This window comes from Vulpes lagopus, chromosome 16 (assembly GCF_018345385.1).
Source record: "Vulpes lagopus strain Blue_001 chromosome 16, ASM1834538v1, whole genome shotgun sequence".
Lineage (NCBI taxonomy): Eukaryota > Metazoa > Chordata > Mammalia > Carnivora > Canidae > Vulpes > Vulpes lagopus.
This window is the reverse complement of record NC_054839.1, coordinates 10,531,629-10,555,098: the sequence shown is the minus strand read 5'-3', so window position 1 is coordinate 10,555,098 and position 23,470 is coordinate 10,531,629. Positions and strand designations below refer to the sequence as shown.

The following is a 23,470-nucleotide window of genomic DNA, read 5'->3' as shown; positions in this document are numbered from 1 at the left end:
AAAAATGGTTTTGAAAAACACCAACTAGAGTATAACAGGTCAAATACATCTTAAGCAAGTAGCAAAATGTGTTAAAATCTTAAGTGTTTTTCCTTTTGCCTTTAAAAGATGCCTGTAATTGCTAATCGGGGCTCTCTTCCTCTTCGGAGGCGGAGAGCCCGTTTGCGCAAACGTCCAATAAACCCTCTTGCTAACTGCAAAAAAAAAAAAAAAAAAATCTTAAGTGTTTGAAAGTGGAAGTGGTATTATTTCTTTATTATTCACTTTTTGGTATTATGTAGAAGTCACCGTCATTCTTTGAATATTATATACACAGAAAGGCTGCATTTTCCCATAATTTGGATTTTCTGAAGATAGTTTCTATAATGCCCATGGTATATTATAAAATGATTTGCATATTACTAAGCATCATTAAACTAAAATAAGAAAGTGTAGGTCTCATTTATGTTTTGGGCCACATAAACAAGCAAAGAAATATGGATTCTATATCAAGCAATTTATGTGTGCGTATATATACAATAATTAAGAAATTTAATAATAATTAAGAAAATTAACAATGAATATTACTATATTAATGAGTACAACCTTTTAATCTATCACATTAATTCTATGAATTTACTATTACAAATACCAATGTTATAAAATACACTTATAAACATAGCATGTTATTTTTCCTTTACTTGTCCTATGGGTTAGAAAATGCATTCTATAAAGAAGTTTGCAACTGGAATTAAGTTGTAATACATAAGATTAACTTCGAATTAAAGAGCATAAGAATGAGGGCTGGAATTAGTCAAACAAATCCCTCTGAGAAGATATCAGATGATTTAATGGAAAACAGTAATAGAGGAAAGCTTCCCTCTTTTCTTCTAGGACAACATAGAGTATCAGAAGGGATTTTTTTCCTCCAATCATATTACATAATAAAGGCCATATTTGAAAAAACCTACAGGTAACATCATACTCAACAGTGAAAAACTGAGAATTATTCCCCTAAAATCACTAACAAGACAACAATGTTCATTCTCACCACTTTTACTCAACATAGTACTGTAAATACAAGCCAAGCAATCAGACAAGGAAAAGAAATAAAAGGCATCCAAACTGGTAAGGAATAAGTAAAAGAACTAGGACAAACAATCTCAAAATTTGTATGGAACCACAAAAGACCCAGAATAGCCAAAGCAATCTTGAAAAAGAAGAAAATGGGAGGTATCAGAATGCCAGATTTCAAGATACTCTACAAAGCTGTAGTAAGCAAAACAGTATGACACCGGCTCAAAAATTAGCATATAGATCAATGGAACAGAAGAGGGAGCCCAGAAATAAACCCATGCTTATTTGCTCAATTAATCTATGAGAAAAGAGGCAAGAATATCAAATGGGAAAAAGTCTCTTTTCAATAACCCCACTGGTGTTGGGAAAATTTGACAGCTCCCATTTTGGGTGCAATATTTACAATGGTTATATCTTCTTGTTGGATTGTTCCCTTTATGATTATATTGGGTACTTCTAAGTCTCTTGGTACAGTCTTTGCTTTAAAATCTATTTTGTCTGATATAAATATTGCTACCCTAGCTTTCTTTTCACCTCCATTTGCATGATGTGCTTTTCCATCCCTTTACTTAATGTACATTAAGTCTGAAATAAGTCTCTTATAGGCAGTATATAGATGGGTCTTTTTTTTTTTTATCCATTCTCTCATGCTATGTCTTTTGATTGGAGCATTTATTCCATTTTCATTCAGGGTAATTACTGATAGGAATGTACTTATTGCCATTTTGTTTCTTGTTTTATGGTTATCTTTGTATTTCTTCTTGGTTCCTTTCTTGCTCTCTTCTCTCACAGTTTGCTGGCTTTCCTTATTGACATATTTGGAGCCCTTTCTCCTTTATTTTTTGCATATATAGTACTGGTTTTTGACTTTTGGTTATCATTAGGTTTGTATCTAACATCTTATGCATATAATAGTCTATATTAAGTTGATGGTTGCTTAAATTTGAATCTATTCTTTACTCCTCTCCCCTCCATGTTTTTAGGTGTATGGTGTCATACTTTATATCCTTTTATTTTATGAATCCCTTGACTGATTTTTATAGATGTTCTTAATTTTAGTGTCTTTGTGTTTCCTGCTTTTCTTACTCTTACTTGTGGTCTTATTTTTCCTTCCTTCTAACACTTCTTGTAGAGCTATCATTTAATGGTCACGGATTCCTTTAGCTTTTGTTTGTCTAGGGAACTCTTTATCTCTCCTTCATTTCTGAATGATAGCCTTACTGGATAGAGTATTCTTGGCTGCAGGGGTTTTTTTTTCAGTACTTTAAATATATTATGACTCTCCCTTTTGGCCTGAAAAGTTTCTGCTGAAAAATCATCTGATAGCTGTATGGGGTTTTCCCTTTATGTAACTGCTTTCTTTTTTCTTGCTGATTTTAAAATTCTCAATTTGTCACTATGTTTTGCCATGCAGGGCAATGTCCCCTGTTCACCAGTACTTGGTGCTTCAAGGGTATCTCCTATGTATGTTGTGTGTGCCCTAGTATTATGGCTAAGTCATTTCTGCCTTCAGTCTAGTCATCTGGAATCACTCTCTTTGCCTGTTTTGGGCAGGGTTTGGTCCCTGTGTTGTTAGTGGGCTGCTCTGGGGCTACCCTGGGCTTGAGTTGAATCATATCAGGCATTTTCTAGAGATACAGTAGCACCAAACTGTAGGGTTCCCTGTGTTGTCCCCTGAGAAACTTTTGTTGGTGGTTGGGGCCAGTAGTCAGACCAGATGTCTGTCCCCAACCCACTGCTGGAACTAGCTGACTGGTGTGTGTGGTTATCTTCCCTTTTCTCCAAGGTAAGAGTCACTTGGGGTGGTGCTACCCCTATTGGGGCTGCTTAAGTACTGCCAGGCTTGTGGCACTGCTTTGGATGGGTTCCAGCCAATGGTGTACTGAAGGGGCAGATCTGCAGGAAAACTCATGGATGGGACATGCTGTTAGCATATTAGGTGGAGAATGTTTTCCCCATTCTGGTTCCCACAGGTATACAAATGTCTTGGCTAGGGGGTAGGGGAGGGAAATTGCACCTGTCATCTCTTTTATTCTTGAAGTCTCCCAAGGACCTTTGCTCCTCTAGCACATGCTCTATGATTAATAAACAAATCTCCCTTCCATAAACCTCAGTTGCTTTTCAAATTGCTGTTTCTATGCTGTATCTCCCTGGGGCTTTTTTTGTGCTGTATCTTTAAGGGTGGGGACTCAGTTTCCTATTGTCCTCTAAGCTCTCCCAGAGCAAAACCTGCTGGTTTTTAAAGTTCCAGGTTTTAAACCCCAGTGATTGTAAGAACTCCTGAAATTACACCCCTCTGGTTTTCAAAGTTAAATTATGGGGATTTGTTTTCCTTATGTGAGCTTCCTGTACCTCTGGTGTCTGGCATGAAGACAATTCTCCACACTCAGGCATCCCTCCCTCCCATGAACAGTCCCTCAGATTCATTTAGCTCTCTGCCCTTCCTACTGTCTTCAATGTGACTTCTTCTCTCCATTTAGTTGTGGAGAGCCTGTTCTGCTAGTCTTCTGGTTGTTTTCTGGATTATTTACACTGATGTGGGTGTTACCTACTCATATCTGTGGGACAAGCTGAGCTTAGGGTCCTCCTACTCTGCCATCTTTACCCAGAAGTCTTCAGTGTTTATTTAATTCAACATTTTCTTTACTGATTTAATGAAGGGTACTACTTCCTTGATAGGGAATCATCAGGGGAAAATGATTAAGCATTTCACTACGTCTAAAACAAGACTACACCAACTATCTTTATGTAATATTGGTATTTTATTGGGCTTTTATATGTACACATACATTTTCAAAGCTGGCATTGCTGGAGCAAAAGACAGTTTTGCATGTTTTAAATTTTAGGCAATATTAAGGGATTACTTTCAAGATATTATAGTAAGTTTTTTGCCTTCTAGCAAGGTAGGAAAGGGTTTCTTGTCCTAAATCTGTACTACCACCAGATGTAATCAAACTTAATCAAACCTTTACTTATCTGTTCATATATGTATTGATCATTTAGATTTTTCTTTTTAATACAATTTGCCTGTTCATAACCTTGCCAATTTTCTATGGTGGCGTTTTATCTTTCTTATCAGTTTTCAGAGCTGCTGATATTAAGGACATTAATCTTTGTCTGCTATATGAACTGCAAATATTTTTTTTCCCTAGTCAATAGTTTGATTTTTAAATTTGGTGGCATTAGCTCTACAAGTACTTTAGATTTTATATGGTCACATATTTCTATCTTCATCTTTTCAAATTTTTTCTTTACCTTTTAAAACAAAATAGGACTTTAGAAGGACTACTACCGAGTCTTCATATCCAAAACCACAGTTTTTCTATTTATTTTGGACTATGTTCTTTAATAAAAATTTCCCCCATTAAGATGTTATTGTTTGCTTGTGAAATTTATTTCTATGAATTTATTATCATGATAACTAATGTAAATGCATTTTTTTACTTTTTTTTTTAAACCATTTCTGCCTAGTTAGTTCCAGTGGAGAAAAAAAGCTATTGATTTATCTATATTGATTTTCTATAACCGCCTTACTAGATTCTTCTAATTCTAATATTTTAAATAATACCTCCTGAGTTATAGAAATATGTATATTTCATCTCCAAATGAAGATAAAATTTTTAAAGACTTATTTTGGCATTAATTGTATTAATTCATTAGCTATAATGCTGCATCTGTATTGTAATACTCACTTCCGATTAACTGGCAGTAAGAAGGATCCATAATTTACTACCATTTTCAAAGGAAGTTTTCCAGCATTCATGTATAATGGTTGCAATGGGTTTTGGTAATTAATTGCTACCATGTTTAAGGACATTCTTCTTCTTCCTATTCTACTTACAGGATTTTAGCTCTTAATTCATTGAGGCAATGAAATATATCACAAGGGTCCTTCATGTTGACCATTTATATATTCCTGGGAATAAGTCTTTAGATGGTAATGCTAACTTGCTGGATTTTGTTGCATAGCATGTTATTTATACTATTTGTAGTAATTGTCATATATGAAATCCAGTCCTGCATTAGGCTCCCTGTGAGGAGCCTGCCTCACCCTCTCCCTCTGCCTTTGCCTCTTTCTCTCTCTCACGAATAAATACATTAAAAAGGAATGTTTTTTAACCATTAAAAAAAGGAATTATCTCATCTTTGAGAGTAGGTACAATCCATGGGAAATCCAACCCCATGTGAGGGCAGGCTTGTGTTGACACATTTTCAGTAAATCTTACTCTTTATCTATCCATCTGGAGTCAAAGTCAAGACTGAAGCTTTCCCCATCATATTCTTCTGAGAGTGGACTTTTTCCTACTTTCATTGAAGTACAGACCTTAGGTGTCCTATGTGATGCAGGGGTCTCTGTCCTGGCACCTCACCTTCACAGCCTCTTTTATCCTGATTATAGCTCTTAAAATGGAAAGTTTTATGTGACAAATGTTCTTGGGTAGCTGTAGTGTTAGTGCCTACCTCATATTCTGCACTCATATCACATTTAACTTTTGTCCTTGAGAATATTCCTTAATCTTTTGCATGTTCTGCTAAGCATTTAAAGTGTTTAAATATTTTAGGTGTCACTTTTACTTGTTTCATTGAGAGATGATTTTCAGTCACCTTTTGGGGCCATCCTGTATGTGTTTCCTATGATCAATATATTTGAGTTTGTGTTTAAGCATAATCAGATTTCTATGTCATTTGAGAGGAAAATTCAACCTATACATATTTAATGTACCATAATTAGATTTGGTCTTAGTTCCAGTTTTTTGTATGTCATTGTTATTTCATCTTTTAATGTTTTCTTGTCTTTTCTGATGTGGTTGAACTGTTGTTGATTTCTCCACCTTCCCTCCTCTCCCCACTAATTTTAACATTTTGCTCTGCTTTTCTAATCCCCCAGTTCAATTCCCAATGGTCATAAATCAATCTATCCTTTTTTAAAATTATTGCATCAAAATGGAATAATAATAAGCTCCTCTCCCATACAAATTTACTTGCTCACCCATCCCTCACATACTTGCCATCTACAAATTTAGCAGCATGTTTATCTATCACCCCATGCTTCATGGGTGTCATGCCTCTTCCTAAATCCCGATTTTAAAAAATTGTTTACATATTTACTTCTAGTTTCTTGAACCATAACTATCTGTTTTTCCCAAGGATTTTGGTGTGACATTTTTATTGTCATCTTTCATTTGGATCTGACACCCATCTCTTTTCTTTCCTTGTCAGTCTCTATGTTTGCTTTTCCTTTGCTACTTCTTTAATATACTTACAATTAGCATACTTTGGAGTGGTTTGCTCAGATAAATATTACAGGTTGTATACTCTCTTAAACCTTCCCTATCCAAAATGCATTTCCCCCAAATTTTTATTTTAATTCTAGTTAACATATAGTGTAATACTGATTTCAGGAGTAGAATTTAGTGATTCATCATTTACATATAACATCAAGTGCTCATCATATCAAGTGCCCTCCTTAACACCCATTACCCACCAAAATGCATTTTTAACATGGACATGACTATCCTGACTGCATACAGATTCTTTCCTCTCAATGGTCTGTGCATATATTGACTTATCGTTTTCTACCTTTCAATATTGTAGATGAACAGTATATTTATCTTGCTTTTGCAGATTATTTAAGCCTGTTCAGAGGCTTAATAATTTTTTTTTTATGCTTGTAACCAAGGAAGGTCACCAGGATATGCCTAGGAATGTACCTTTTATTTTTTTCATTTAATCTCTCTGAGATTTATTGTCTCCTTTCAATCTACTGATTTATGCTTTTCCTCAATTTAGAAACACTTCTCTCTCTCTCATTCATTATTACTTTTCTTCTATCCATTCTTTTTCCTTCAGGGCCTTGTATTGGTCACATCAGAGTGGCTAGTCTCTTTTGCTTTTTCCCCTGATGATTTCTGCCATTTCTTTGAGGTTTTCTTACCCCACCTGATCTCCCATATTATCATTCTTTCTCAACAATAATCATACCCTTTTTCAGTTCATTTTTTGAAAATTAACCAAAGTTTCAGAAAATTTGTTTTGTGCCTTAATTGCCTATGCTTGAGATATTAAAAACAAACAAACAAACAAAACAAACCCTATTATATCTTCCATCAATTGTACTCGATTGGGAAACTCTTGTACTCATTCATCTTGGTTTTCTGAGTTTCATCCTCAATTTCTGGGTCCCTTTGTAGGAGAATACTTTTTCTTTACTTATTTACCATTTTTATGGTAAGTGACCTAATAACTCAAGGTCTATCTGCTGGGCAACCACGGGAGGGAGCTGCTCCATGTCAAGGCTCCTCTTAGGCTGGTGAAATCCATTTCCAACTGCCTCTACCTAGAAGTAATTCAGCTTCTAGTAATGCTCCCTTCCTGGCTCATCAAGATCAGTGGGATTCTTTTGGTTTTCTCTGGACCACAAGCAACCACTGAGCAGGTGTAACTCCTTTGCAGGGTCAGCCCCAGACATCCACGGGATCTAAATCTCTGCCATAAGTCCTAACAAAGAGGCAAGTTTTCTCTAGCCCTGGCTTCTTAGTCTCATAACAATATGAAAGAAGTCCTCCAGACATTGGAGATCTCTGGAGTAACTGAAAACACAGATGGGACCTAAGGGTCTAACCTGCAGCCTGACCTGGATGTCATATAACAGAGGGAGCAATGACAGGCACCTACACATGCATTTCTAGTCTTCACCTGTAGTTTCAAACTTGCATTCCAGAGGAAAGAATGAAATCCATATCAAAGTGTCTTTTTGTTTTTAAAGTTGGAAACTACTAATAAATACCTGAAATATATCCAAATAGATCATCAAATTATATATAAATACAACTAATCACTTTGCTAACTTTGCATCCGCTATCAAAAGGACAGATGGAATTATCTCTTTAAAGGATTATACTTCATGATTAAATATGCAGCTGGATCCATTTGCATTATTATTTGCTCAGTGGGAAAACCTATATGCTTTTCAAACCCTCTTATGGCCACTAAAAAAGGATTTAGCAAACTGTTATGTGATTATATGTAAATACCATATTCCCACTCATATTCCTCCTGGAGTTTCTGATTCTAGTACTTGTGGGAAACAATACCTCATTTTTAACATTATTAATTACTTATTATAAGATAATATTCTAGTTCTCTGAGAAACTATAATCCCAAAGTGGTAAAATTTTATGAAAAATGTTATACATGAAAATATATGTAACTTACTTATCCTATGGGTTACTTTGGGGTAAGGAAGAACTATGTCAGGAATTAAAGAAGGGATTTAAGAAAATTAAATTAGCTGACTGCTCATCAGCTATTTTAGTGGAGGCTAGAAGGTTTAGTGCAGGATTTCAGTTTAGAAGGAGAGGAGAGGAGCAGTTAAGGGGGAAGCTAGAGCAACACTTCTCAATGGGTGGCTCCAGCTTGTGTCAGCGAAATGAGCCTTGACAATAGCTAGACAGAGAGGAACTTGCCAGGGTTGTGCTGTTGGCCATACAAAAGGGAGAAGACCCCAGGGCTGCCTGCAGAACCTCAATACTTAGAAGGACTGCTCAGAAGAATCATCTAGAAATGTGTCCAGTCTTGGGCTTTCCACAAATCCCAGGCAGATGGCCTGGGAGTGCATGTGCCATTGCTGTGCTTCCTCATGTCACAGCCCGCCACATGGACAAGATGCCCTAGGATGTTTCCTCTGTCTCTCATCCTTGCAGCACATTATGCTATGTGTGAGTGCTTGCAAGTTGAAACTCATCTTTTCAAGAGCAAAGATAAGATTTGTAAAGGCTTTTTTTTTTTAATTTGACAGAGAGAGTGCACAGAAGCATGGGGAATGGTAGACAGAGGGAGGAGAAGCAGACTCCCCCCCCTGAGCAGGGAGCCTGGCACAGGTTTTGATCCCAGGACCCCTAGATCATGACCTGAGCCAAAGGCAGAGGCTTAACTGACTGAGCCACCCAGGCGCCCTGAAGGTAAGATCTGTAAGTGTGATAAACTTTCCATAAATATTGTCACATTATTTGAAATAACTTGGAAACAGTACACAAATATTTCTCTCAAAATGTTCTCATTCATTTGGGGAATATAAATAATAGTGAAAGGGAATATAAGGGAAGGGAGAAGAAATGTGTGGGAAGTATCAGAAAGGGAGACAGAACATAAAGACTCCTAACTCTGGGAAATGAACTAGGGGTGGTGGAAGGGGAGGAGGGCGGGGGGTGGGGGTGAATGGGTGACGGGCACTGAGGGGGGCACTTGATGGGATGAGCACTGGGTGTTCTTCTGTATGTTGGTAAATTGAACACCAAAAAAAAAAACTAAATTTATTTAAAAAAATTTTCCTATATCAGTGTTTTCCAATCTTTTTTTTTTTAGATCACCCCCTCCTTCCCAACCAGGAGTCTTTTTAGATATTTTATTCCCAACACCATGCCATATGGAATCTTAATACCAAAGATATTTTATATATCTGTTTATATACTTCACATATCTATTTCTACTCTATAAATAGAGCAAAAATTGGTTCTTAAGGAGGCAAAAAGTCTTGTAATAGTAAGATTTTTTTTTTGCCTCCCTAAGAACCAATTTTTACCCCTTTACAGGTGTTTTACTCCCTGTTGAAAATGCATACTTTATAGATGTATCTGGTTTAATGTGACCATAGCAAAGTTAAATATTTTCAGGAATGCAGGCTATAGGAGTTCCTCAAGCACTATATTCTATTATTTCTTCTCCACATTTTTAATTTTATAATAATACTTATGTCATTTAATATATACCATAACGTACTCTCTTGTCCTCAAGAAAATTACCAATAATGGAATATATATCTAAAAATTAAAGGAGTTATTCCAAAAAACAGTTTTATATGTTTCCAGAAAAGCGCATCACTCGTGAAAATAATTTTTTAGAGTGCAAAGCATGAGAAATTAATTTAAAATGCTTGTTTTCTAAAAGAACTTGCAATTGGATTTGTGATGTGAACAGGTAAAACAGTAAGATGATTGCCAAATTTCTGACACTAAGGAGAAAAATAACCAAATGGAAAATGACATGCATAATGTAAATATAACAATAGAAATCGTTCTGCCCTTTTAAATCAATGAATAATGTATGAACATTTATAGGTGACAAATTATAAATGAGCTGATTGTGCCATGCAGGTCTGAGAAGATAAAATGGTAGTAGTGCTGCCCAAATGTAGGAAAGATATTTGAAATGTATTATCCAAGATTTGTGTTGTGGTCTCTATCTCATATTTGCAAAGAAACACAATGGATATTATGAGAAAATGAATGCATATTTGTCACAAAAGAAGATCATAGTACAAAAGTCACAAGAAATCTAATTCAGGTAACCCTATTTTCCTAAATGAAATTCAGATTAAATTACACCAAAGTAAATGACTATCTGCATCACTCTAGAGGTGTCTGTAAATCACTTGTTCTTTATCTATACTGTACTGTCCATATTCTACATTAAGAGCAAACTTTTGAAATGGATCATTGAATAGTTGAAAATGTCATTATTATATAATTTTTCACATAACACGGTACTGTCCAAGTCCTTTAGAAGAAAGGACTAAAAATGTTATTGTCAGAAAAAATTATTTAATGGAAAATTTCCAAAAATGATATTAAACTTAATGATAAGATGAAAGATTGCTGCTATGGTAAATGAGTCACTTTCTTAATTTGGTCGTTTCTTGTGATAATGAGGTGAAATATGGGTGTCAGATTTTGTTGGAAGTAAAATAAACGGGTCTTTCATTTAATTTCATTTTGACAAATATCATAAAGCCAAATGTCTTCAGAGGGACACAGAAACTACTTTTCTAGAAAAGATGACTTTCTGAAAGATGGCAAACAGTCCAGACTTTACAAAGGCCTTTCTGCTTCAAACACACAGCTGTCATAGAAATACAGGAAACCGAAGAGACATCCTAAAAAAGGTAAACCTCTCTCTTCACCAGAAATGCTGTTCTTCATTGCTTGCTTCATTGTGCTAGCTCTCCCATCAATTCGTGACTTTCTTAAAAGAGGAATTTTGTTGAAATTGTTAATCTTCTGTGCATAACACTGTGCTGATAAGTTTGTGTTAAACATACAGTCTTATGGGGATACACTTATATATTTTTATATAATGCTAGAAAAGTACTGTTCAAGTTTTATTACTAAGAAAATGAGAGTATCTATTTTAAATATAATTATGTTCATTATAAAATTGATTTTATGTATAATATTAATAATGTATTATCTAAGATCAGAATTAAAAATAAAAATTCTTAAAAAAGAAAGTAAATTTACCTTTTTATGTTTATACATAACCTAAAAAAGCAAAGAAATGTTTTTCCTTTTTCTTACTAATTTTAAATTTAGGTTCGTCCAGAGAAGCAAAACTGGTCTCCAGTTATACAACAGAAGCTAAACAGCTTAATTTATGCTTAAAGGATGTATTTTAGACTGCAAGTTGACTCTAATGGGTAGAGTGGTTTATTATGAATTTTTGAAATTATCCTGGAATATGTGGGAACTCAAGAAATTACTTCTCTGAAAGCTCAGGGCTATTTGTGATCTATTTTAAAAATAAAGTTTCCAAAAGATTGTATTATGCTATGCCTTAAATATTGAATCATTATAGCCCATACACTTGAATTTGTTATTACAGCTATTTTAAGAATTAAATGGGATAATGAAATCCTTTAAAAGTACTTGCAACATAATAGAATCTCCCCCAAATGGCAGCTATTATTGTTTAGTATTAGTATATTTAAATTTAAGATATAAAGATGTTAGTTGACATACTCTCTGTTTCTATAGTTTAACCCAAGGTTGAGCCCACTGTATTTTTGTAAATACAGTATTATCGGAACACCATCATTCTCAGCCCACACTCATTTTTGTATAACAGTGGTAGAGTTGAGTAGTTGAGACAAAAAGCCTGTGGCCTGAAAAGCCAACAATGTTTGTTAATCTGGTTCTCCAAGAAAAAGTTTGCTGACCCTGACTTAAAGCTCAAAATGTCCTTGCAAACTTTTAAAAAAGAGAGTATTTTATAAAAGAGTAAGTGTGATTAGAATAACTTAGGAATACTCATTTGGAACAAATTACTTGGATTCATTTACAAGTTTCTGATATAGAGCAGTGATAATGCTATTGTATAAGGGTCAAATGTGCTTTGGGAAGCTCAGATACTCAAAATCAGTCAGTAGAAGTGAAATGAATTCTGAATGCTTCAGTAGTTCAAGAATAAAGCAATGTCCACATGGTTTTGAAAGTGAAGAAATTATCGCTACTTATTTTACTAAAATTAAATTTATTTTCAGTGTTTGGGAAGGAGCAATGATTTGTAGACACAACAAATGTTAGATTCTGCTGTAGAATCCTGTCTGGTTGGCTTTTTGCTTTATTTTTTAATTGTTTAATACTATACACAAAAAGCAAATGATAAGGATTTATCAACTACACCTGGATTCTCCTAAGGCATTTAAAGTATCAGCGAACTCTATAGTATTAAATTATTTGAAATTTTATTGGCATTGCATGCTCATCAGTTAGGTAACATACATAAACACAGTAGGAAAGAGATCAATTTTATATGTGAAAAAAATAAGGTGAAATTTGCCAGAGGATTCTGTTTTCTGTGTTCCCAGTGGATGGCCCTGTGTTTATTCTACAGGACTGATTTAGTATCACTAAATTGAGTTCCCACCTTGGGCAGGGCTACAGAAGAAATGTTAACGTAATCTCCAATATCCAGGACTCCTTCACCAGCAGATACAACTCACTCCAGAGAGATTAGCATAATCTCAATCACCAATAGCCATTTCTGTTCTGATTTCCAGGCATTTTGTCATCAACCCTTTAACCTCTGGTCCTAATACTATCATTCTTCTGCCTTATGTATCTTCCTATCTCTCTCCACCCAGAGCCTTTAACTAATCTTTGAGTCTGGTTCCATGTTAAGTAATTTCTTCTACATTCTCTTATTCCTATTCACTTAATCTTCCTCCTAAATCCTTGCCTCAGCTGCTTCTGTTTCAAATGTATGGCTTCCACCACAGTCCTTTCCAGAAGATGATGCTCATGCTCCAGTTTCCTATATGGCCCATGTAGGATAGCACGTGGATGAGGAAGAGATGCCCTACCCATTGCTCCTCAACACTCCTTTGAGGTATATTACATCAGGGTTAGATGTCCTCTCACCTGACTCTCCCTGTGGCTGCCATCCCATTATGCAAGCATTAGAAATTCACCTGCAAATATCATTATTGGTCCATGTTTCCTTGTGTTTTTAATGACAATCTAATCTTTGTGTGCTAGATCTGCAGCAAAATTATACCCATTTTTTCAAGTGTCAGGCTGGATATAATTTCTTCATGAGCTCCTGTCATTGGTACCCCACAGCATAAAACACTTACTGTTTACTATCTGTATTTCTTGCTAAACTGTAAGCTCCACATACAACATAGCAATTAGGCAGCATCAAATCACAGTAAACGTTTAATATAATTGATATTTTGTTACAGGCAACAAACTTCTATGAAGAGGGGAATTCATAAGTGACTCCTTAAAAGTTTCTTGTTAACATTCAATAGGTATATCCCATCAGTTCTTTTTCTAAAAAGTTTATGTGTGGGTGGATTGAATTTTTATGAACCAAATCCATTTTTAAATGTACTGGAGGAATTCTGGATATTTTAGAGAACTCAACTATATGGCAAATTGGATTTTTTACATGGAAGATGCTTTTATAATAAAAATAGTCAAATTACTGTTTTTCTGTTTTTAAGTTTGTTTTTTCATATTTTGGATTTCTTAAAGTGTCCTTCAGCTATATATGCTTACCTCACTTAAAAGAAAAATGGGTTTCTAAAGAGTTATATGTAAATAAGCTTTTCCATAAAAATGTCACCAATGAATTCTGAGTTGTATTTTAGAAATAATTTTTCACAATTAAAAAAGTGGTCTCTAGATGTCATTAAATTATTTAAGAATCAGGGATACCTGGGTAGCTCAGTGGTTGAGCATCTGCCTCTGGCTCAGGGCATGATCCCAGGGTCCTGCATCGGGAGGGAGTCTGTTTCTCCCTCTGTCTATATCTGCCTATCTCTCTGTGTCTCTCATGAGTAATTAAAATCTTTTAAAATATTTAAGAATCAACTAGTAACAAAATGAGTCAATTGATAAGAAGTACTATTCCCAAACTCTAGTATGATATGTAGGGTGCTAGAAGATGCTTTCTTAATCACTAAACCTACCTGCTCCTGACTTGGTATCTTTAGTGTAGGTGGTCACACCTCAGTTTCTAGTACAGAAATTATTGTGTTATCTGTTTCAATTTCCTTCCTGCCCTCTCCTTGGTATTACTGAGATGACTTCCTTATTTACAATCTTCTGAATCTGTGCTTGCTCATCCTTAGCAGGAAACAGACTAAACACAACTTGAGAAAGGAGAGAAAATGAGAGGTGGATAGGAAAATAGCAAGCTCAAAAGAGTAAGAGCAGGGGCTGGGGGGGGTTACCTTGGCAACATGACATGGTGGGGAAGTCACTCAGTCTGAGAGTTACGAAAATGAAGCAGGCAACACAGTGGCCAAAGAAACACTTCAGAAGTAGATAATGAATCAGCTTCAGTCAAAGTCAGGTAATTAAGCAATTGATATTAATTTTCATGTTTACAAAAGGCCCCATCAGAGGTTCACCTCTACCTTGAATGGTGATCTGCATCTGAGTGGGCTGCTTACCTCTGCAAGATAGAACTCATCATACTGCCTTCTGAAGCTTTCTCCTTTGTGGTAGTTGCTTGCAGCCACTATCACATCCACAGTCACCATGCTCAGAATGAACATGTGGAAAACTGATGACCGCATCATTTGCTGAGGAGGCAAAACAGATAGACTCTTAACAAAAGCCACTCTGGGAAATTACCCCCATTTTATAGAAATGAAAACTGAGGCTCTGCAAAGTAAAATAACCTTCCCACTGTCACACAAATATTGCAGGTGGAGTTGCAATTTAACCCCAACACTACTGCCTACTCTGGGATGAAATAATCAACCATCCAAAAATTGACTATTATTGTGATTGCTGACATGTATTCAATGCTTATGATGTTCCAGGCCATACTTTAAGTATGTTATTTATTTATCTTTTTTAATCTTCACCATAGCTCTACACAGCAGGATGTATTACTCACTTTTTCCAGTGAGTTCAGAGATTAAGTCATTTGTCCAAGATCACACAGCAAGGACACAATAGAAGGAGGCTCCAGATCCAAGTCTGTTTAAAGTCCATTCTGGGATCCACCACCCATGGTGGGTACACAATGTATAAAAGGAGAGGGAGTACAGGCTGAAGGCCTTGGGCAGCAAAAAAAGGAGAGAGAAGCTAACCTACTGAAAGGACCTGAGCACATAACAACAAACCACGAAATCACATCCCTTGGTGCTAACTGCCCAGAGACTAGCACCATCACATGTTGAGGCCTTTTTTCTTCTCGGCACATAGGAGCACCCATCCTCACACTTGATCTGACCTGAGAATTCTTCAATTTTTGCAGTGAAAAGCACCTGACTAAAGCAGAACCTGGGGATGGGAAAAGAGAAACAGGGTTGCCTCTTCTGAGCTGCTGTCATATGCATCCACGCATGTAATTGCACATGGCCCTCAGTACCCGGCACTTATTAAGGATGTGGGCTCAGAGCCAAATTGCACGGAGCAGAGATTCCAACACATATAGATTCTGCAGTCCTGGGCAAGTTAGCTAAGCCTCTGTGAGCCTCCATTTTCTCATCAGTAAAGTAGAGATAACAATGGCCACTCCAAAGGTGTCATCATTTTAAATGAGTCAATTTTTGTAAAATGTGTAGAGCAGTGCTTGCATATTATAAGTGTTCTATAAAGATTACAATTGCAATAAAAATAAATGCAATTTTGTGATCAGGCATATTTTTTTTTCTGTCCAGGAAGGGGAAATTAATTGCCCAAGGTCAAAGAATTAATTATGTTGTATATCTGACTGAGTCCAGAACCAAGGGAGATAAATAAAAGTGAAAGATCTAATAATTTGGGAGATGTCAGAGCTATTGGAAAAGCAAATATTTAGTAAGGTTCTGTGTCACTGAGGCTATGGAGGTATTACATTTATGTGCCTTTGACCTTATTTTATAGGTAATACAAAGTCAAATTCCAGGACTGCCAATCAACATATTTAAATGCAAATCAATTTGTGTGCAGGAACCACTGACCTTCATAACACAGATAAGCAAATCAGTTGGCAAGTTTCTATACTTATTAGAATTTTTATTGTTATTTGGTCATTCTTGAATTGTGAGAGTTACATTCCATAATGATTATTCCTTTTCTATACTCTTTTCCACATAATGTTCTATTAAAAACATTTCAAATGCTTTCTACTTTATCTGCATGACAGAAAAACCACAACTCTCTCTATTTTCCTTGGCTGTGGATTTGTGTCTTAAGTAAACTGTTATTACTGAAAGATCCAAACAAAGCTTTTAGCCATGGCTGTCAAAAAACTTTTAAATTGGTTTTGTAACTGTCACAGCTTCACTTTGGTGCTGTCATTATAATTAGGTTGTTTTTTGTCTGGATGTCTATGTGTCCCTGTTGGTACAGAGTCATTAAAATAATCACTTACAATGGATTTTGATACACTATAATCACCATTTCTTAGCTGACTTTATCCAAAGTAATAACTTTCAAATATTAAATAAGAATTAAGGTGATCAGTATGTGTAGTAGCTAAATCTGAATATGAGACCCAGAACTCTAGCTTTGAAGTGAGAACTGGTGACGTGGTCTACTTCAGCTCAACTCAATCCAAGCGATGTTGGCTGGCTGTCAGTTTCTTTAATGTGGAGGGCTAAAAATGTTACATTTAGACCCAGGCTTATCTCTAGGACATTACAAATTTATGTCCTTTAATTTTTTAATTTATGCCTTTAATTTTTTATTTTCTTATAAGAATTAATGTAAAGGGAAATGTTAAAGTTGAGTCAGTTCCATAAAATACTATATAACTTGAGATTTTTCAGAATTATTTAACATGGATGTGGATATATATACCTATAAACACACATATGCATGTGTATATATATATATATTATACACATATGTATATATTTCTATATATAATATAAAACTCTGAATCCTGCATACATATTCAACTTTTTAAGGTTCCCTTCAATTGCAATGTCACTTTGGTTTGTATCTTTAAAAAAATCAGACAAGTTTTACATATATTTTTAGTTTGGCTTTGATCCAAGAAATAACAATTGTATGTGACAGTGGGAATTACCAAAATACAAATAAAAGACTATAGCAGAACCATCTCCGAGGCAGCAGTATCTGTCAGGAATGTTCAGGAGACTTACTACTCAAAGTGTGGTCCCTGAATCAGGAGTTTCCTGGGAATATATTAGAAATGCATGTTCTCAGGCCCTATCCCTGAGACCTACTGAATCAGAATCTGCATTTTTAACAAGGTCACTGATAAATTAATGTGCATATTCAAGTGTGAGAGGCTATGTTGTAATGGATACTCCTTGAATAGTTGTTTAAACTGGGTGACCTACAAATTTTTTTCAGAAATTCACAATTTCATGACTCTAAAAGTCTATAATCACTGAACAGATTAGAACAATACCTGCTGGAATATTATGGTAATATGTTAGGATATATCATCACAAAATGAATGCTTATCTTCCCCCACTCTCCAAGATTAAAACCCAGATAAACTAGGTTCATGAAGACAAAAGTATGTGTTGACTTTTCAGTCATTATTGGGTGGGGGGAGGATTATGAAGACCACCCCAGACTCTTTCATAAGGTTTAGGAATGCAGGTACTGTTTAGAATCTTGAAAAGGCAAGAAAATAGTTTCTTCCCTATATCTCCAGAAGTAATACAGCCTTCCTGATATATTCATTTTAGCCAGCTGAAACGCGTTTTGGAGTTCTGACCTACAGAACTATATGTAATGTTTGTTGTAAGTCAATAAGTTTGTGGTAATGTGTTACAGCTGAATAGGAATCTAATACAAATATTGTTTGTGATTTTGACATATATCAGTTCAAAACATCTCCTATGAAACCTGACTATATACAAGCTTCAGTACTACAAAATTCTACCTTTTGGGTTCCACCCAACGTGATATGCCAGTAGGAGTCTCTGTAAATTTTCTAATTACAAATGTAAACTCATTAGGACAACCAAGGTTTGCATCTTACTTTGTTTCAGAATGTGTGATTAAACAATGGGTCTGCAGCATGATACTGAGCCCCACCTCAAGCAGAAAAAACGAGAAAGGTCCCTTTTCTTTATATTATTTCTGAGTCCTACCATGAAAGGAATGTTCTTAAGAGACTGTGGAGTCTACACCAAATATGGATAGGGATCCTCACTCAATTTAAATTGACAGTAAGACATATTATCAAAATAAGAGCTACCATTTGAGTGCTTGGTTTGTGACAATTTTCATTCCAAGCATATTGCGTGCTGATATAAAAAATTTCATTTAATGAACAACCCTGCATGATAGATATTTTGTTAACCCCTTTCACATATGGAAAAAAGACAAGGTAAGGACAAGTGGACTTAGAGTTAGAAAGAGTTAAGAAGTAGTCTAACTAAAGCAGTTTTGAGTCCAAAGTAGGAGCTCTCTTGCCTTCTAACAGGCAGTCAAATGTGTCTGATGCTATTCTATGTATTAAAGAAAAGGGAACAGCAGCTCCTTCATTAAGTGTTTGTGAGTAGATAGAGGGAACAAGTTTGTGAAGCTTGTATTTGAAAGCTGAAGATGATCTGTTCTTTACAGAGGGGGTAAGATCTCCAGGAAAAAAAATCTCAACTTTGAAGACAGGCTGAGCTGAATTCGAATATGGACTCTGTGCATGATTTAACCTCCTTGTCACTCAGTTTTCGTATATGAGAAAGGGATGTCAAAGCACCTACATCTCTAGGTTGCAACATGAATATAAAGAATCTAGCCCAAAGCTGGCATCTTGCACTCAGGACTCTTATTATTATTATTACTACAATATTTGAAAACACTCTAAGCATTTAAAGGTAGAAATACCATCAGTTGCTTGTGAGGAAGGTAAGGAGGTACAACAGGAGAAATCACACGGAAGAGATAACCAATCTTGAGAGGGACCGTGAGGGTGTATAGATTTTGGGGAAGATCTTATGCTACTCCATTTTTAGCTTGAGTGCTTTATATGAGCTATTTTTATTAATTGGTTCAGTAATTTTGCCTTTAAGATAGTGCCTTAAAGATTCTGAAGATTCTTCAGGCAAACATCCAACAAATCAAAACTGTGGCCTTGGAGGGCCCAATGAGGATAAATTAGGATAATGAATAGTATGGCTCAGAGATTTCTCTCTCTTCCCCTGTCTAGTGACCTTGGAAACTAGATACTTCAGATGAGATCATCAAAAATTTTACTACACACACACACACACACACACACACACACACACACACACACAGACATCTCTCTGATTGAAGGTGGTTGGGAAACACAGTTGGCCCCATCTGTGGTGTGCTGGAGCTGCAAATGTGTACATCTCTACCTAACTTCATGTTCAAAGTCATGTTGTTAACTAGAGATTGGCCATAGTGGGAACACCATGTTAATTGGCAAATGTTACCAGTCAGGACTCTCCTACTTCAAGATGGTTACTAAACATTTTAAACTTTGCAAGCACACCACTGCCCCACACCCAGCTGTCCCAGCTCTCTGGTATCTTCCTGTTACTCTAGCCTGGATGAAATATATATATCTATCTCATCTCATTCTTATACTTACAGACCCATCATTCCCCACAATGCCAAGGACACTCACATATACCTTCTCACTCTTGATGCTAATTTTTTAGGTGTATTAATGCAAAGTAAGTAAAACAAATTAGGACATTGAAGTTCAAGTAATATAATCTTTTTGTGGTTGTTGTTAGAGAGAGGAGGAGGAGGGGCACAGAGAGGGGGAGAGAGAGAATCTCGAGTAGGGTCCATGCCCCATGCAGAGCCCAATGCGGGGCTCAATTTCACAACTCTGAGATCATGCCCTGAGCCAAAAATCACAAGTAGGATGCTTAACCGACTGAGCCACTCAGGTGCTCTTTAAGTAATATCATCTTCTATTTGCATATTCCAAGGACCTGCACCATTTATCCCTGGACACAAAAGGACCCAGAGTGATGACTGCCTTAGGAGGCCAGTGTACATATTCCAGCAATAAGCGTCCATTAGTGACCGTCCCTTCCTCACAGCCCTCTGATTCTGACTTACAGTCAATTATAAGTGAAATGCCAGAGTGCAAGCGTTAAAATTTTCTACATTCTCACTAGCACTCCACAGGTCATAGAGTTACAAGCTAGTCTCACCAGATTTTGACAAAAGGTGTTTTCTTAATCTGAGTTATCAGTATTGTGAATTCTTCTTAGTCTTCATGAGTACTTTAATGAAAAGTCAGGAAGGTCCAAAACAAGGCTGCTAGACAGGGAACGCTTAAACTATGATGATATTAAGGTCTTTGGACACTTCAATTGACATTCCCAAAGCTAATTAAAATTTCTATATGTAGAATCACTTCAGATTTACTTCTATATGTTTATTTTTATTTTTAGTATTAAATGGTGGGCAGGTGAACATAAAACTTTTTTTTAATTCAAGAGGGAAATCACAAAAAAAGAGGGAAATAAATTCAAAAATGAAGTTAAATAGCAGTCATTTTAAACAAATTGTAGATCTGACACAATAAAAGACTGAGGTTGTTACATTTGATGAATGTAGAGTTAAGCAAGAATTTTTGAGTATCTCAAAGTGGGAGATTCATTTTGAGATACTTAAATTATTTAAGAAAGAGAGAAAAACAAATTTGAGGTATTGAAAAAAAATATGCAAGAACTATGCCAACTAGGAAATGACAAGTATTTTTGTACTCTATCCAAACCTGTTGTCAGCCGTAGGGCATGGTGGGGGTCACACTGCTCCTCCAAACCCTTCATCCACACTAATTGTGCTGAACGCTGAGAAAAAAATACCTAGCGATTTCAAACCATGGTTAGAGACTTGAAGGACGGCTGCATATTTAACCTCAGAAATCAGATTTGGAAGAGAAGCAACGTATCCTTCATTTTTTCCAAAGGTGACAATGTAACAAATATCTCTTGGAAATTTGTCTCCAAAGACTATATTACAAATGCCTGGCATAAGTTAGTAAATGTCTCCTGATTAATATAAATGTTAATATCAAAGAGTCATGAGACTTATGCAAACTGGAAGATGAAAATATGCAACAATATAGGAATTTAGTTTGGGATAACCTGAAACGCAAAGACTTTTAAGATGTTCTGAGTATTTCTTTCTTCCAGAGAGGCTTAAAAATCAAAGACACAAAACCATTTAATCAATAAAAACAGTATTAATTTTATCTTATTTTTTTATTTTTTATGTCTGGTCTCTATTCTAAAAATAATTATTATTTGAAATACATAATATTCTATTTATATATATAAACATGTTGAATATTTAAATATATATGTAATATTTATAATTGAAAATTTATACAATCAGCTCCTCTCTTTAGTTAATTTGGCCCTAACTGGCTTCAAGACTATTAACAGGTCTCTTTCAATTAACTTTATAACTACCTTCTTACACCTTTTGTTTATGCTCTTTGTCTTTAGCTATTTTATTCTTCCTATTCTTAATTCTCATTCCAGGTTCTTATAGAATACTATTTATTCCTTTTAATCCCCCAGAACTTTTCCTCCTGTATAACAGGAGGGTAAGAATTTGTGTTGCTGTGTGTGAGATTGTGTAGTTCTGTACATAAAAGCATGTATATGTGTACACTTAGATATAATCCCCCAAACATCTGCCAAGTGTTTATCAAGTGAAAGCTATAATGGAAGCAACTGGAAGTAGGGAGGAAAGTGACCAAACTGAGTTGAGGAGTCAGAAATCACTGTATTGAGGCAGTTTTGTTTGACCTGATTTGGATCTTTCTGATTCAAAGAAACCAAAAAGAATGAATTCATGACAGAATTGTGGACAAGTCAGTTTTGGGGGGGGGGGACCTGATGGTACCTCATAGTTTCTGGAGAGGCTGGAAAGGCCTGGTTTCTGCATGGGAATGGGTCAGGGAGAGGTATGTTTGGTTTTTCAAGATGAGAGGGGCGTTGTGCTCATGACAAGTGGGCGCATGCCTGTTGGACTCTTACAGATGCTCCTAAGAAGCAGAAACAGGGCTGGAACAAGGCTGTGATGTCACAGGACCACATACAGGCATAAGCATGGGCTCTCTACAAGTGTACAGAGTAGTCTGAGACAGGGAACAGTTGGGGAGTGTGCTCACAGTAATGACAGTAATTTCTATGACCTTGTGATCACTGCATCCCACACACCACATTAGACATCATTTCCAATTCTTACAAACCCCTGAGGGATTTTATTATCCCCATTTTTCAAGTCAGCAAACCAAGGCTCTGAGAGATTTAGCAAATCATCCTATGTACTCCAGGGTCAGTCTCAGCTGAGCCATACCATCTTGCTATCTTGGTCTGCAAACATAGCAGAGATCTGCTTGTGGATGGAAGCTACAGTCTCTTGGGTTCAATCAGTTCTTGAGATTGTTTGCCAGTTTCTGAGAAGGTTCATTAAGAAGACAGATGTCTGAAAAGTGCCTCAGATGTCACTTTATCACTTGAAACACACATATCGCACAGTCCACCTCCCCCAATCTTTGCCTTCAATGGAAATTTTCTCAAAGAGCATTAAAACACTAGAGTAATAATTTTGCCACCATTTGACCTACTTATGGTAAGAGCCTATTATCTCTGTTCTTTACAGATGGAGGCACACGATGTTACCAGAGCAAAACTGAGCTCGAGCATGCCAGGTCTCATGCATAATTTCATTTTCTTGTCAGTGACTTTCTTCACGGTAATAAATCACTGGGTGTGTTTTGGAAGATGGCTCAACTGTGCAGCCAAATCTGTCAATCGTCAAGAGATGAAAACTCCTACCTGAGAGGCAGGAGAGAAACTGCTTGTCACAGTGGCAGCTGAGGACCGAGGTTCCAATTTAACAGAACTCTACCATGCATTAGAGTTACCTCTTTGTAAAGCTGTTGCTTATGCTAAAACAGAGTTTAAATAGCTAAGTAGCTGGTTGATGTTAAAAGACTCAACTATACCTTTTCACTTTTCTGAGATGCACATGAAGAACACATTGAAGAAACTTTCTAGATAGCTTCGGTAATACCGCATAACAGAACCACACTATTGCCTTAAGAGGGTAGAGGTGTAAAACATGCATTCAGATGCCATTAGAAGTATCTTTCTAATACTTCATTGTCTTCTCAGATAGAAGTGATCTGCCCTTTAGAACTGCAT

General features: G+C 36.0%; 1 protein-coding gene across 6 annotated transcripts in view; it reads right to left on the bottom strand.

Annotated features, from left to right (window-relative positions):
- Positions 1-23,470, bottom strand: part of NALCN (sodium leak channel, non-selective) — a 314,412-nt gene that overhangs the window by 160,160 nt on the left and 130,782 nt on the right. For all 6 annotated transcript variants that reach the window (XM_041731319.1, XM_041731318.1, XM_041731317.1 and 3 more), the window contains one exon: positions 14,792-14,923. In XM_041731319.1, the coding sequence (XP_041587253.1) occupies positions 14,792-14,923 (132 nt within the window). The remainder of the gene's footprint in view (positions 1-14,791; positions 14,924-23,470) is intronic.